This window comes from Cheilinus undulatus, linkage group 24 (genome assembly GCF_018320785.1).
Source record: "Cheilinus undulatus linkage group 24, ASM1832078v1, whole genome shotgun sequence".
Classification (NCBI taxonomy): Eukaryota; Metazoa; Chordata; class Actinopteri; order Labriformes; family Labridae; genus Cheilinus; species Cheilinus undulatus.
In genome coordinates, this window is record NC_054888.1 from 18,007,662 (window position 1) to 18,024,148 (window position 16,487).

A 16,487-nucleotide genomic window follows, 5' to 3' on the forward strand; every position below is an offset into this window, starting at 1 on the left:
GTGTGTTTTTGTGTGTGTGTGCTGGTGTTTCTCAGACCAAGCAGCTTCTTTCTCTCCTTGTTTAATTGGTGTATCATGTTTCTGTCCCACAGGGATTATCCACAGTTTCACACGCTCACATGTATGTTCTTTAACCATAAAACTGTGGTGAGGAAACACACATGTTCTCTTGTTTGACCCAGCAGAAGGAGCAGGAGCTGTTGGCAGTGTCAGATGACGTTTTATGGTGATATTCTTTCTTTAAAGTCAAGAGCAGAGCTGCAAAGTTGTGTGAACTCTTTTAAGCAGAAATATTGGGTCAAGGATGATACTGAGCTATAAATGTGCTCAAACTTTTGAATCAAAGTGTTTTATTTCAGTCATTTGATCAGTGGACACAATAACACAAGGCTTACTGATTCTTGAAACTCAAAGGCTTGCTTATAGGAGAGAAAATGCATAAAAAAGAGATTTAAAGTAAATAATTGGAAGGCAAAATGACAAATACACACATTATTACACCACTGTGTCAGTAAAATTTGCAATAATTTCTTCAGAAGGGTGAAATAAAAGCACTTTTTCTTCACAAAAATCAAAATTAAGTCATTCGGGAATCAGTCTGTAGGAAACACGAAACAATTTTTCATCTTTTTGGAAAAAATCATTGATTTCTCATTCGAGAGTTGGGAGAAATCAGGCAGCTTCCTGAAAATTAAAGCTTTTCATACTAAATTTCTTTGTATGATTGATTCATTTTTGTTTGATATGATGACAGAAGGAAACAGTGTAACTTAAGAAGTCATTTATTTAAAAAAAACAACAACAGCCAATTCAAGACTTTGCCAGCTTTCAAACATGAATCTTTTCACATTTTTAAACCTTTTTTGTGTGTTTTTGCCTTTTTAAGTTGTGACTTTCAGCTCAGGAAATTCCATTTGTAGTTTAAAAGATTATTTGTTGGGCTTTTTGCCTTTATTTGTTTAAGAGAGATGGGAAACATAGGGAGAAAGAGCGGGGGTAAACATGCACCGAGACCTGGAATTAGGGCTGAACGATTCATAAAAATAATATAATTGTGATTTTTAAAAACATTTTTCAATAAATACAAGCAACACATTTCTATATTATGACCTCCATGATATTATATAGAATGTACTAAGGCGAAACCATCTAAAACAAAAGGCTAATTGCATTTTTTTGGCTTATATTGCAAATTTAATATCGATTGCTATATTGAAGGATAATCATTTTTTGTCATCTCTTTTTAAATAAATTGAACAGGAATTTTTATTCTAAAGAAAACTTGAATGTTTGCGTGATGTGCATAAAATATCTGCCGCAAAAAAAGTATCTAACTGTATTTGGACACGTTTCAAGTTTAGGAATTTTGCAACTTTTGCAATATGTTGTTGTTGAAATATAATCTAATTTGCGATTAACTGCCCAGCCCTACCTGGAAACGATCCTGCAACCAGGGCTCTAAGCAGCTCTGCTTATGGGTGCCTGCTTCATCCACTGAGCTACACCTGCACCCACATCTGTATTTTTAGCATCTTTTTTAAAATGCATGAATAAATGCAAAATCTGCACATGAATTTCTAATAATCATTCTGATTATGAACAGATGCATCAGTTTAACATCATGTTTGACCCACATTGGCCCTCTGGCAGATAATGTGGCATGAACTGATGTCAGAAACTGATGATTATCTGTCATAACTTATCAGTAATGTTTGCATTAAGCAGAACTAACTGCTGATACAGAGAGGAGATTATATCAGACTGAAGAAGTGACCTGTTTGACTAACTCTGACCTGTTTTTATGGTTAAAAATGCAGGAGAATGCTGGCTTTGTGAGTGTTGCACCATGAGAAGTGGCATCGGTATCAGCTCTGGTTTTCACAATCCATGCATATCTGTTGATGATCATTTATTGACTTATCGAGAGAAAACCCTCCTTTCCACTGGTGCAGAGGTAGAGACACTAATATAATCGATAAAATAAAGGGGTCAGAGGTCAAGAACTAAATAATTAGTGACACAGAGGATTAGGTCTGCTGTCTGTGCATCCCTTTGCCGGGTAACTTAAGGACTCACACTGAAAGAAGAAGAAAAATAAAAGTGTGGAACAGCTGTTAAAGTCCTGAACCGATGATTTCTGACTGTTTAAAGAGGAAACGAGCTCTTAAAGAAGACGGCTCATCTCTGGACCTTCAGCGTGCGGCTGTGGTACTGAATGTCCTGTACGTTCTCTGCTGTATGTGCGCCGTGTTAGTGTGTACCATAGTCCACATGCAGAGCAGCAGCTGCCTTCATGGACCGGCATTAACTCACTGAACCACGATGCTGCGGCGTGTTTACTCGCCCCGCTCGTGGCCCCGTGCAGGTCAGAGCAGCTGTCAGCTGATAGTGATGAAAAGTGCTGCAAAAAACAGAGGAGGGGGTGCAAGGGGTGTAAGAGAGTCTGCAGGGCATTAACGGGGAAATAATGACTGACGTGATTAGCTTGGATGCTCCACTGGGGAAAGAGGAATCTTTGGAATCAATTTTTCAACCAAGTTTTTATGTTTAAAGTCAATTAACTTAAAAAGCCACAAAAGGCATGAAAGATCTAAGTTTTATCACATTATAAACACCAATCATTTTCAAAGGATATCTACAAACTTGCAGTGGTTTTGACGCATTTGAGACTTTCTGTTTGTTTGCTGTGCTGAAGAAAAATAAGAAATCTAGTGGCATGATCAGCATAGGAACAAAATAGTTTTGTTTTTTTCCAAAATTTCCCTATTTTAGTGTAAGATTCAAGCACAGAAGGGGGTAGAGTAGATCCGATTCTGATACTAGTATCAGAAATAAATCCGATACTACTGAAAATGCAGGTGTCGGTATCAGCGAGGGTTAACTGATAATGTTTTTTCTATAATCTCAATAAGGATAATTAGTCGAACAAGAGGCCGATAACAGATATCTGGAATCAGTATGGATTTGTTATGATAAACAAAATTTACTTCACTACAGGAAACAGGAAGTGATGTCGTACACTTCCTGTATCACCCAGGCCTTAGTGCTGATTGGCTGGTAGCTGTGAGACATCAAGCCAGTCAGATAGTGCTGTGGACAGTGACCCCTCGCCAAATCTTCCCAATGTGCTGCTGAATTGCAATAAAACACTGTAAGATGTGCGTTATTCTTACATACTGGAATATTATTTGCTTATTTATTTCTATTTCTTTACTTACAAAAGGTTTAAAATCAACCTTACTCTGCTGTAAGTTAAGAAAAGTGTAGCATCTCCTTCTTAAAAATTCTAATTAAGGTATTTTGAAATTGTTTATGTGCTTTAAAGAAAGAAAAGGTAGAATAAGAACAATTTAGTCTTTTTTTGTGGAGCTTTTCTGCCAAGAAATGTCTGCTATAACAGCTGGCTGTCAAACTCTACATCAAACTGAAGAATAATCTCAGGCTCTCCCTCCTGTTCATGTCCATCAGAATTAATTTAGCCCATATGCTGACAGCGGTAGCGATGTTGTATGAACGCACAAATTACCAAAGAGTGTCAGCCTCCAAACCTCCACATGTCCCGCAGCAGTGGCAGCAGCGGCGTGGGTGTGGGAGGTCCGCGGGCTGGAATGCGTAACAGCTGGACGACTGAGCTCGGCAGATGAGGCTGGTATCTGCGGGATGACGGGGGCACACAGGGGCACACAGAGGAGGATCCCCTCCCTTCGCTTATCGCCGGTCTGTGGGAACCTGGAAGTGGTACATATTCCGAGGATTTTCTCCGATGAAGCAACGGGGTCTGACCCGAGGGAGCGGAGCTTAAGACATCGATCCAATCAGATACACCCTCTCTCTCAGCTGCTGTCTGTCAGTCCTCACACCGGCTGATGTTTGTCAGAATCACAAAACACAAGAAAGTTCAGTTTGTACTTCTGACTGCTTTGAATTTCCACTCTTTAAGACAAGACGATAAATCACTGACATTGTCTCAGAGAACACCACATTTTTCCTGATGCCCTCTCTTCCTTTAAGTCATTTTTCTTCTTCTTTATTATCGTTTCCTCTGTGTTATCTCCACCGGTCAGCTGATGTCAATGTTATTCCAGTACTAGTCATCCTTTCTTTTCATGTGCTCTCATTAATCCTCATTTCTGGTGTATTTTAGCAGCCTACAGGTTAATGCTGGGTGGGGCTTTCCATGGGGTTTATCATTTTCCCTTTTGCATTCAGCCAGCCACACCTTATAATAACTTACAGCCTGTTATTGGAACTTTAATTTACATTTCTATCATTAATACTGATTTACCTCTCTGTTTCCCAATAAGTCACAGAGAATATCATCCTTTAATTTCTGGTTTAACCTACGCTTCATGTCCTCTGATGTCTTCAAATATTCCTCATTCAAACTTCAGAAAGAGGGGAACATAATCCAAATGTCAGCCATGTTACTTCCAACTAATTAGTCAGTATGTCATGGTAAAACCTTTCTTTAACAATTTATATTAACAGCTTTTGGTATGATAACATAAGTAGACTTTTCTTAGATAAAAGTAGGGGAGGCTCCAGGGAAATAGGGTCAGGAACCACTGTGACAAAGTGAAAGGCTGATCTGTATAAAATTGAAAAAAGTGACTTGTGTGCTCCTTGGATTTTTCCTGGGAGGAGTCTGTTGAATCATTTAAACCTTTCCAATCCTGCTCTGAGAGCACTGACCTCCACCTGTGAAGGGCTGAAGCATAAAAGAAACAATATTTTATAGGTTTTAGCATTTACATCCATCCATCCATTTTCTTACTCTTATCCTGGGCTGGATCATGGTTGCAGCAGGCTAAACAAGGCAACCCAGACATCCCTCATCCCCGTGGCATTTTCCAGCACCTTCTGGGAGATTCTGAGCCATTCCCAGGCTGGACAGGATGTATGATCCCCTCTGTGGTTTTCTAGGTCTGTCCTGAGGTATTCTCCCAGTTAAACCAGCCCGGAAGACCCCCACAAAACAACCAGGACCAGCGTGAACCACCTCTACTGGTTCTTTTTGATGCAAAGGAGCTGTACCCTGAGCTCCTACAGCTGAAAAGGAAATACTTTTCAGCCCCTTGTATCTGTGATTTCATTTGTTTTGTCACAGCTCAAATCCAGTGTTGATTTTGTCAACTAAACCTGACTAAAACTATTCGTCGACAGCATTTTTTTCTACGACTAAAACTAGACTTAAACTAACAAAAATAGATCTGTGATGGCTGAAACTAACAAAAACAAAGTTTAGATTTTGTCAAAGTGACTTAAACTGGACTAAAATGTAATGTCGTTTTCATCAGACATACAAAATCTGTGATATTTCTCTGTCAAAAAACAATGCGTCTGTAGCTCCTCTGCCTCTCAGCTGTAGAAAGCAGGGACCCCAGGATTGACAGAGTGCAGAGAACACACTACCATGATTTCGTGCCAAATTTAGTCAAGAAAATAAATGCTTGGACTGAAAGTAAAGACTAAAATGTGAGGACTTTTTATGGACTAAAAGTAGACTAAAATTAAAAAGGGGAGAAATGACTAAAATGTGACTAAAACTGAATTTCATTTAAAGACTAAAACTAAGACTAAAATTAAAAATAGCTGCCAGAATTAACACTTCTAAAATCTCATGTCTATAGGTGAGGGTTGGAAAAAAGTGTAAAGGTACATTAAAAGTGCATTTTGGTTCATCATAATGGTCCAGCACAATGCTGCAGATTCTGCACTAATGCATCCATCTAACCTGGCTGCATTTTACCCTCACTAGTCCTTTTCAATTGTATTTGTAGATTTTAAATTGTGCTTGGCATTTAATCGTGTTTCAGTTATAATTTTAGCTCCCATGATCATAAAAACAAGATAATAGAGGCTATGATTACTGTGCCACGTGCCATGATGTGCTCATTTTATTATATCAATAAAATAAGTGTGATTAGGATTTCAGCCATAATTAAGCAGCTCTACAGGTAAAGACATGTTTCCAAAGAAGGGGTTGTGAATTAGGCTACTTGTTTTTATTCCAAGCTAGACTAATTATATCACAATTTGCACACCGCAGGATTTGGGTGTAGTTAAAAGCATGCACTGTTGCAAAATTGCATGCACATTCAAGGAAGGAGGTGGTATAATTCTGCAGACAAAGCTGATACTTAGCGAGTTAAGATGCTGCATTTTACCCAAGTACTCCACTTTTTGATGCACAAAGTGTTTGACTTTAATCACTCAGCACTTTTAGATATAAAGTTGTTTATCCCATCACTCATAAACCTCATATTTGCTGCACTTATTTCATTACAGAGCGGGTGTGTCATTGTGGTAAAACAAACTCTTGCATGCGATTTCACATGCTGCAGAAAGGGTCTTCAGGGACCCACTCATCAGCCCACTCAGGGAGGAGTCTTGGGGCAAATCTGAGTAACCAATAACTTCCAGCATCAGTAACAAGCCTGCCTCCACTCTTAACTTCCCCCCTGTCCTTGTAAATGCTTCTTCATGCAGTGAACATGCACTGTGAGATCTAGAGGGAGGGTCTGAGTGTGAGCAGAGTTTTTATGCCTCTGTTTCCATTCATCGGACGCTCAGTGGCCCTTGACCAGCTTGGATTTAACTGCTGAGCGACTGGCTAACAGGTGGGGGGAACAGTGAGAGCTCTGTGTGTGGAGGACAGAAGCATGTTGAAGATCCAGACCTTGTTGCTTGTTCTGGTTCTCTGTGCTGCAAGCTCGGAGGCCTGGTTTTGGTTGGTGCCCAAAGAAACGACGACAGAGGCCCCGACAGAGACAGGTGTGACCACCTCTGCAGCCAATGGCACAAAGAAAACTGAGGTGGAGGAGGATGACAACTTGTCTGGGGTCGGGGAAGAGATCATCAACGTAGCCACAGGAATCCGTAAGTTTGTCCAGGCGTGGGACGGGACCACGACCACAACCACAACCACAACCACGACCCTGACCGCAAGGACTACTAACGGAGGCCTGACAGAGAAGGTGGAGAGCGCTAAACCTAACACCACGGGTAATCCAGGCAGGTTCAGTGGGGAGAGGGAGGAGGGGGCTGGGGTCGGGGATGGGGAAGGGTCAAAATCAGGGTTTGTGGCTGATCCTGAGGTAGAGTCGGAGCTGGCTTTTGAAGGTGCAAAAGTCCTGCCCAGCAATGTAACCGGGAACATAAGTGATGGTTCTAAAATTAACGGGACTGTCGATGGTGATCCGGCGTTCAATAGTTCTGACCCCACATGTCACCCTGTGCCCTCTAATTGGTCGATTTGCTCTGGTAAACGGCCAAGATTCCTCACCCTCCCTAACTTTCTCAACCACACATCTGTTGAGGAGGCGGGGGCGGTGATACATGAGTGGGCTTGGCTTACGAGAGAAAGGTGTCACCCTGGTGCAGAGTGGTTCCTCTGCCTCCTGCTGACCCCCAGGTGCCCTTCCGCCGCTGTGTCCCTGCCTTGTCGCAGTTTCTGCCAGGTGCTGCAGGACAGCTGCTGGGCGTCTCTGGAGAACGGGCGTCTCCCAGTGGAGTGTCACGACCTGCCCGAGAGGCCGCAGGAGGCCGGGCGCTCAGCGTGCGTGTCAGTTAGTAACTGGAAAGGTAACCCCGGCGGGTTAGAATGTATCCTGAACCGTGATACATTTTGAATCCGATGTCACGTCCCTTTTTTTGTTGTCGGTGTTTGAGCTTTAGTCTGTGTTGTTTGCTTGTTCGGTTGCTGTGGCAACAAACGTGTCCAGACACATTGCTGCCTAGCTAATAGTTGATTTTGCATGTTTCGCCCATTTTAATGCAAACTCAAGAATTCAGTTTACATTAAATAATTTCACATTAATATTTACAAATTTTAGGGGTTTTTTGCCTTCATTTAAGGGCGCTGGCTCTCAAGTGGTCTAACCTCAGGACCCGCCACTGTCTCAAATAACAGATCTCGACCCAGATTTTTAAAAAAAATCTCAACAATGATGTTTATTCTCTAAATAATGTTGCAGTATGGATCTGTACGGATGCAGGTCCACTGAGGACTTCAGTACTTCATAGACTTCATGCAACCATTTTTTTCCCCCAGATTTTTTCGAGATGTCCCACTGAAAACAGCTCCACGACCCACTTCTGGATCCCGACCCATCAGTTGAAAACCACTGTTTTAGAGCAATGGTTCCCAAAGTAGGGGTCGGGACCCCCAGGGGGGTCGCGGGAGGCTTTCCTAAAAACAAATAGAAACTTAATTGGATTTTTTAATCATACATTTCAAATATTATTGTAAAAAATGTGTTAAAAATAGTTCAATTTAAATTAAGAACATAGTTATCAAGTGATATTTGTGCTTAAAAATGTAATTAAAAGTTATAAAAACAACCTAAAATGCAATTTTCATACATGATGCTTTGTACCCCTCAAGAGAAGGTTGGGGGCCCTGGTCTCTAACGCCGTTATTTTGGGGGTTACAGGCTGAAAAGTTTGGGAACCTCTCTTTTAGAGCAGTGGTTTCCAAAGCGAGGGTCAGGAGATGCCTTCAAAACACAAAGAATATTTCAAAATGATTTTAAATTGTATATTTTGCACATTTCTGTAGAAATACATGCATACAATCAGTTCAATTTGAAATAAAAACATGGTCATTGGATGAGATTAATGGTAAAATCAAAGTAATGTTTACAAAATCCTTCAAATTTAGGTCTGCACATGATTATTCTTGAATAGCACAGCTATGTTCACTAATGCCTTAAGCACTCTTAGTGACCATCTGGGTTCCCAGTCTCTGACGCCGTTATTTTGGGGGTAAAAAGTTTGGAAACCCTTGTTTTAGATGTCAGTGGATAGAGTCAGAAATGTGGGTGAGAGAGTAGGAAATAACATGCAGGAAAGGAGCCACAGGTCAGACCTAAACCCAGGTAACCCACCAGGCCAGTGCTTCCCCAAGTGGTGGGCCCCAGAGGTATTATAGGCAGCTCACGAGAGGTTATTTACAATAACTTATAATCAAAGGAATAAACAAATTGAATCACATATTACTTGATTACATATCAGTATTTTTAAGTCTCTGCTAGAGATTTTAACTCATGCCACCTTTTTTATCATCTATATGTCTGATGTATATTACCGGTGTCATGGTTTAACTGGTGTTAGTTAACTAGTGACACTCTGTTAAACATTCTACTACTTAATTTTACAGAGACATGAGTGCTACCTGGGAAGAATTTGTCAGACTTTGTTTGTTAGGTTTTGTCTCTGCAGATGCCTGATTAAAATTAATGGCTGTGGTTCATTAATAATACTTTGTGACCCCCACAAACTCTTTCCAAGTAATGTTAATGTTTCTGGAAGCCATGCATTAGCAGTGAAATCCTCTGTTTATGAAACATAAATATGAACAATAAAAGGTAAAAGTCTGAGTCTCATGTTAAGGGTTTAGGTGGGCCCCAGAAGATCTTCAGGTCTCAAAATGGACATTACTGAAGTCTGGGAAAGGTTGCCCTAGGCAGTCTGCACCCCTTCACAAAGATTGTGTTTTTTTGTTTGGATCCATAAAGATCCAGTTCCATATTTACAAAACTGGATAATTAATAATGTTGGTGCTTATTATGAGATGCTATTGCATCTCATGGGACATATAACATTTATGTTCAGTGTTATGCCCACAATAGTAGCAGCATAAATTTCCAAACAATATTGCAATATCCATGATAAAGCCTCTTTACATCCACCAAATGCAAGTAGATTTTCCATTTGGTGAGTTCACTATAGAGCACTGGTTCTCAGCTGGTCAAGCATCAGGACCCACCAACATATCCTCAACGCCAAATCGCGATCCAAAGCTCTTACACTTTCCAATCAAAAATAAGCGTCTTTAATGAAAAATGGTAGAGTTCAGATTAGAGATGGCACAAAAGATGTAATGAAACCAAGGGAATGAGACATATCCTTCAAAATAAAAGCACATCACAGGTATTTTGCCCCATAATTTTTCCAGGCATGCCTCCGCAACCCTCTGAAAATGGCTTTGCAACCCACTTTTGGGTCCCAACTCACCAGTTGAGAACCAGTGCTATAGAGGTGTGTGCCACTGGTAAATCTGAGTTTCAAGCACGTTTGGTGCAAGTCAAGTTGCATTATGTTAGTAAATACAGTCTAATGTAGGTCAAGATACGCTTAGTGATTGGATATGCCAAATGGCTAGTTAATGCCAAACAGCAAATGATTGTATGGAGTTTTTGGAGGTAAATCAGATTTCAGATGGCCCTGGTTGCCATTGGTTACCACTGGCTCCGCCTCTGGAGTGGCATTAGTGCTGCCATTTGCTGTTGTTATTCATTAGGACATTAAAAATCAAGATAAAGTTATTATTTCTGCCAATTTGTTTACCATTTACAGTGTTGTCTAAATTTGAACTAGAAAAAACATCAATAGATTCTTATTTTCAAAATGTTTGTTTACAGAATTAACATTTTAGCATTCGGTATAGCACAAGCTTAATGTGCTAATGTGGGCTGTATCTTATGTATTTTAAAGAATTTGTTGCAGGCCATCAAAAATGGACCACGGGCCATATTTGGCCCCCCGGCCAAAGTTTGGACACCCCCGGCTTAACCAATTTAGACACACACACACATGCACACATGGGGAGCATCTTATAGCCTGTCATCAGGGAAATCAGCTCATTAAAAATAGGGAATGAAAATCGCCATTTATTTCATTATTGCAAATTTCTTTAAAATATTGTGATATCATTTTGAGGTCACATTGCCCACCCCTTGTTAAACTGTCAGTCAAGACATGTCAATCAAATCAAATCTCAGGTTCACGTGGTTGTCTTATCGCCCAATGTTTCTGAATATTATTAAATAGCAAGCATTAAACTGAAATGCAGCACCTTCATCTGTGGGCTTAAAAACCTGTCGGCTCATCTGCTGCTGTGGGTTGGTTGTCCTCCCTCTCCTAAAGCAGCCAAATCCACGTTAAAACTATCAGGATGAATGCTTATTGGCTAATTAGACAAAATCACATGAGGTTATATGAGGGTATGATTGAGGGTATGATTGAGGCTTGTGTGGTAGAATGGCCTCGAGTGACATCACTGGAGGTGAATTTACCAAATTTGGTGACTTTAGAGCAGAAATCCCACTCTGCACTTATTTCTGTGCAGAAGCATTCCCAAACTGCTTTCAGACAGACTTTATGCTCAAAAGTGATTGTTGCAAATTAATGTTTTAACTGCATTTTCATGGTTTTTTTGAATTGCATGCAAAATTGTGCAAAAAAAAGTGTTTTCCCAAAGTATCCTAGACGTCTTTCTAATATTTTAAGGTTTAGGTGTCTTTTTATGCACCTAAACAGGTAAATTTATCATGCAGACAGGAGTTTTGGCATTCCAGCGTTTAAAATGATAAATAAAAGCAATAGTAATTTACACTTTTAGACACATCCAGATGAAATACATTAAAAACTAACATTAAAATGTTTAAACAAACATCATGAAGTGCTTCAAGGACACCCATTCTGAAATAAAAAACATCTAAACAAAGCTGAAGAACATCATGCTTAGCTAGTATTTGCTAGTTGCAGTGGCGTCTTCCTGCAAAATAGAAAATAGTTAAAGAATTTGCATTTAAAGTGTTAAAACATGCAAAACAAGTGTTGTGGCCACTGCAGTGGTTTTTGTAATGTGGTGTTTGTTCCAGAGGTTGTTCAGCCTAAATGCATGCGATGAAATCTCCTGATTTCTTGTCACTGTCTCCGGCTGCATGCAGCTTTCATGTGACTGTGTTGTCAGCCGTGCAGAGCAGAGCTTCACAGTTTTGTGTGACTCTTGTGACAGGTTCTTTGAATGCCTCTTTTTGGTTGCAGCTCACATTTATGTTAAATTAAAACGAAGGTTGTGTTTGATGATTATTGAGACAAAGAAAGAAAAGGAATATGATTATGTGCAGCCAACTCTACTCACCTAAATAAACTTGAAACTCTTGCCTCTATAGAGTTATTTTGAGTCTATTTATGTGAAGACAAGCGTAACAAATACATGATATACTCACCTCACGGACAGGAAATGCTCCAGAGGCCCTTGTCCAGCCTGGAGTGGCGTCATAGATTGTGTTGTATGGACTCTATCCTCTGGGGTTAACAGCCTAACCTCTGTTACATAAAACCATCTTTATCATATGTTTCCCACAGGAGTATTTAATGTAAATGTTCCAGCTTTAAGTGGCAGATCGTTTTGTTATTTTCCATGTACCAGAAGTGGGGTTCATGTTTGGATAACCTTCAAACTCGCAGATATGTGAGGATAGAACTCAGAAAGCTGTAAAACATAGACAAGTGTGTTGGATGAGACCATGAGTTACCATGCATATGCAGCTCTTTATGTTGGGTTTCCATAGAGTGTAATTCTAAAAACGGCACTCTGAATACACACACATTTGACATTTGAAGCTGTACTTGCATCACTTTTTATGACTCATTTCTGTTTTTGTCGTTACGCTGCTTTTATTGAGCGTGAAAACACCTGCAGCGGCAACTTTTCAGGGTCAAATGGGAGCAGTCTGTCTGCAGACTAAGATTACAACAGCATAGAATCATTGTGCTGCAGCTGCAACAATTAAAAGAATATTAATCAGATAATTTTGTGATAATCAATAAATCACTTTTTTAGGTTTTTTGTGCGCAAGTCTTTAACATTTATTTCTAGCTTTCAAACTTCAAGAATTTGTAGCTTTTACCATTTTTAAACAAATTTTACAATCTGTAAAGCATAGAGTTGGTAAAAGAAGCAATTTTACGATGTTACCAGGGCTTAAGGAACATTTTGCAGAGTATTTTCAAACTTAAGACACATGCGTGCTCATCCATTCATCTATTATCTGCTCTGCTTATCCTGTTCAGCTGTCATTAAGTGAGAGGAATGCGACAATCTGGACTGTTCCCCAGTCAGGGCTGACGTTTAGAGAAAGACCAGAGGCCACGCTCACACCTATGACCTAATTTAGAATCACCAATTAACCTAACGAGCATGTCTTTGGACAGAGGGGGCATCCAGAGGACAGAGACAACCCACACAGAAAGGACAAACAAGATTCAACCAGGAAGTAACAAAAGAAGTAAAATTGTGATGCTGAGTGAATAAAGATGACTTATGAGCTCCTTTTATCAGGTGGCGCTGCCCCCTGTAGGAGGTCTCAGAGCACTACAGAGCTGATTAGACTGATAACCAGATAAACCTGCTGCTATGAAAACATTAAACCCGATCTTTATTAGTAGGGATGCGCAGACTCTACCAGTATTGAGTATCGTGCCGATACCAAGCCTTAGCACTTGCACTTCTAAAGCTGCACATACTGTGCTCAGTATCCTTTCAAAGCATGATGTTAGCCTCTAATTATGGGAGTATATAGTCAGAATTGGAGTCTGATGTTAAGGGGTATTTTGACATAAATAATGAAAAAAGGAGAGATTGAAAACTAGGGCTGGGAAGTTCATCATAAATGAGATTAAGATCATAATATGGCATGCTACAGTTTACAAATTGCAGACATTGCAATATTATTTTAACTTGAAATATGTCTAAATACCAGTTTAATATTTTTTGCAGCAGCAGCAGCAGAGATTTTAAGCACATTTTGCCAAAATTCAAGTGTTGTTTTTTATAACGGTTTACAAAAATTGTCTTTTTTTGTGTTTTATATAAAGTTTTCTTAACTAAAATGAGTGACATAAAAACAGTAATCCCATTCAGTAAAGCGTTTGATATCAAATTAGCAATATGAGCAACAATAATTGCAATTAGATATGTTTTTTTAACCGTTCTGTCCTGGTTCATTCTATCTTATGAAGCTTAGCGAAAGTTCATGTAGGCCATACCCCTCACTGCGATTGGCTGATAGCCAGCTGTCACCAGTTATCACCTCCCAGCTCCCACAGCCAATCACAGCGGTCCATTTAAATATAACGTACTGCTCACTTATCCCTGCTAGCATCAATGCTGATGCATCACGCCGCTGCTGGCAAAGCTTGACCTCCTCCACCCCAGCCTCCTCCTTTATAGCTTCAAGCTGTTTAATTGTTTTCAGTGCACTCCCTGGAAATCAAGGCATGCTGCTTTATTAGTAGATCCATTTTGCAATAAAATGCTTAAATGTATGATAAAGGTGTTCCTGACTAAATCTAGGCTGTAATATAGAATGATTTAATGTGTGAACTCTTTTCTTTTGCTCTGATATTCTTGAGAATTGATTATTTTCCATGCAGTTTAAGTCATAAGCATTCCCAAACGTCCTACACTTGCATGCCGGTCACACATTTCATTCCTGGGTTATCTCCTCGTCATCATATCTCACGATTTTCTCATCAGCTGTTGTGGATTTTTTCATGGCTTTAGAGAGCGCTTGGTTTTTGAGCGTGCGGAGTGGGAAACAATCAGGCCATCTGTGGAGGAGAGGATGAGGAGGATGGCATTTATGACAGCGGCAGTGGGTGGGAAAGCAGAAAAGAGTGTGGCGATTGTGCGCTCCGTTTGGGAGAAAGGGCAGCGGTGTCGGGATGAGAAACAAGAGAGCCTTGTGACTGGGGCGGCCCAAAGGCTCTGCCAGAGATCACAGGTCACAGCCAGTCGCCCACCCTCTAAAACCAGTAACACTTGATGGGACATGAGGGGTGGTAATCAAGTGTTTGACAGAGCGTTTGAGGATGAGCAGAGACAGAGAGGGCGGCTTTTATGTGAGCGGGGAATTACCCGCCGTTTCAGATCTTTCAGAGCTGTTTTCAGCTCCATAATAGGCTGAGTTTATTCCTTTATTTTCTTCTTAAATTGGCTTTTTCCCTCTTCCTATATGTGGAGACTAGGTCCTTGAAGCACTGGTCATGGGGTCGATTCCTGGTCCTAGCACTGTTTCTCCCACTCTTTCTCCCCTTGTTTCCTGTTTCTCTTTAGCTGTAATTTCTAAATAAGGGCAAGAAGTCCCAGAATAATGAAAAAACCCTCAACCTTTATTTTTCTCTCTCTCTATTTCCATTGCCCTTATTTGCAATTTTTGTCCCTTTTTTACATTTTTTTTGCCAGTTTTCAATTTCTGCTGCTTTTCGCACAATTTTACCACTTCTTGTAGCAACTTTTTGACCATTATTGCCTTTTTTTTATCCCATTTTAACCATTTTTATCAGCTTTAGCCACTTTTATTCTGCTTCTTTGCAATTTTTCATCCATTTAAGCTGTCTTTTGCTATTAAGTGCCATTTTCCCCACCTTTTTACAGCTTTTTTGGCCCATTTTACTCACTTTTCACTAATTTTTTGCAGCTTTTTGACCACCTGTAACTTACTTTTTGTGACTTTGCTTCCATTTTTGCCACCTTTCACCCAGTTTTCTCCATTGTATTCCTATTTTGCCCGTTTTGCCACTTTGTTGTTGTTTTTTCCCATTTTTGCCACCTTTTACTTATTTCATTGCCACTTAAACCCATTTTCGCCACTTTTCATCCCTTAGATTTTGGCTCTTGCAAAGGTTTTTTTTTTTTTTTTTTTTTTTTTTTTACTATTTGGCTCGTTAGTTGAACAAGGTTGAGTAATGCTGCTCTAAATGTTGCCCAGCCCAAGTTACACACTAGGAATGTATTTTTATAGGATGCAATGTTTGCAGAATAGCACGATGATACTTGCTGCATCGTACATTCCTCCACATTGCACCAACTCTTCACACAGTCACAGCATTAAAACTGGACTTCAGCCAAAGTAAAAACACTATTTCAAATCTAGAGGTTCCTGAAGAATAAAAAAGATCCCCGCTGAAGTAATCTGAACTCAGCAACTCTCCTCGCTGATCCCCATCAGTCAGCTCTAATTGGCTCTCAGCTCTCAGTTTATTCAGACGTGGATTAAATTCTGTCGCAGCTGCTTCGCCGCTGTTTGAAGTGATAACTGAACCCAGTCTGATTTTCTGATGTGTGAAGACCACTCGGTCCAGTCCCAGGAGGTTTGAGCTACAGCTGGGCGTGTTAATGCTTGAACTCCCTGGTTTAATTGGCATTGGGGGTCACTCACTTTCTATTGAATGGCTCTTATTCCCATTCAAACTTGTTTAAAAGTTGAAGACTGCTTGTGTTTTAGAAATATGTCAGATTCCTTAATAGTGCATCATTAGACGATTGTAGTAGCGTGTTATTCCAGTGCCTTCTTTTCCAAATAAGGTCTGCAGAGTTCAGTTTGAGGTAAACTGCTCTGGATGAGGCATGTTTTCATAGTAATGTAATCTTCTTTATTATACGCTTACAAGAAATGACCAAAGATTGCATGTGCAGACTAGAAGTCTAGTCGTGTTCGTGTGTATTTACAGATGAGAAATGAGTGTTTTTTTTGGACATTTAAGGTTGCAGTGAGCTACAGGATGAAGTTAGTGCTTTTTTTCTAGTATTAAAGGCAGAACTCACAATCCAACCTTCTTTTTTTGCTCCTTTTTTAAGACGACATGCACTTTTTTATTTGAATCTTATCGATTAAGCAAACAATCATTGATTT

The 16,487-nt window shown here is 40.0% G+C and overlaps 1 protein-coding gene across 7 annotated transcripts in view; it reads left to right on the top strand.

Moving 5' to 3' along the window:
- The window catches only part of LOC121506189 (collagen alpha-1(XVIII) chain-like), a 65,358-nt gene that overhangs the window by 18,012 nt on the left and 30,859 nt on the right, over window positions 1-16,487 (top strand). For 3 of the 7 annotated variants that reach the window (XM_041781862.1, XM_041781864.1, XM_041781865.1), the window contains exon 1: window positions 6,463-7,014. The exons of 2 other annotated variants lie outside the window; for them this stretch is intronic. In XM_041781862.1, coding sequence (XP_041637796.1) covers window positions 6,663-7,014 — 352 coding nt within the window. In that variant the 5' untranslated portion in view covers window positions 6,463-6,662. Of the gene's footprint in view, window positions 1-6,462; window positions 7,015-16,487 lie in introns of those variants that run through there. 2 more of the 7 variants (XM_041781863.1, XM_041781866.1) reach the window with 2 other exon arrangements.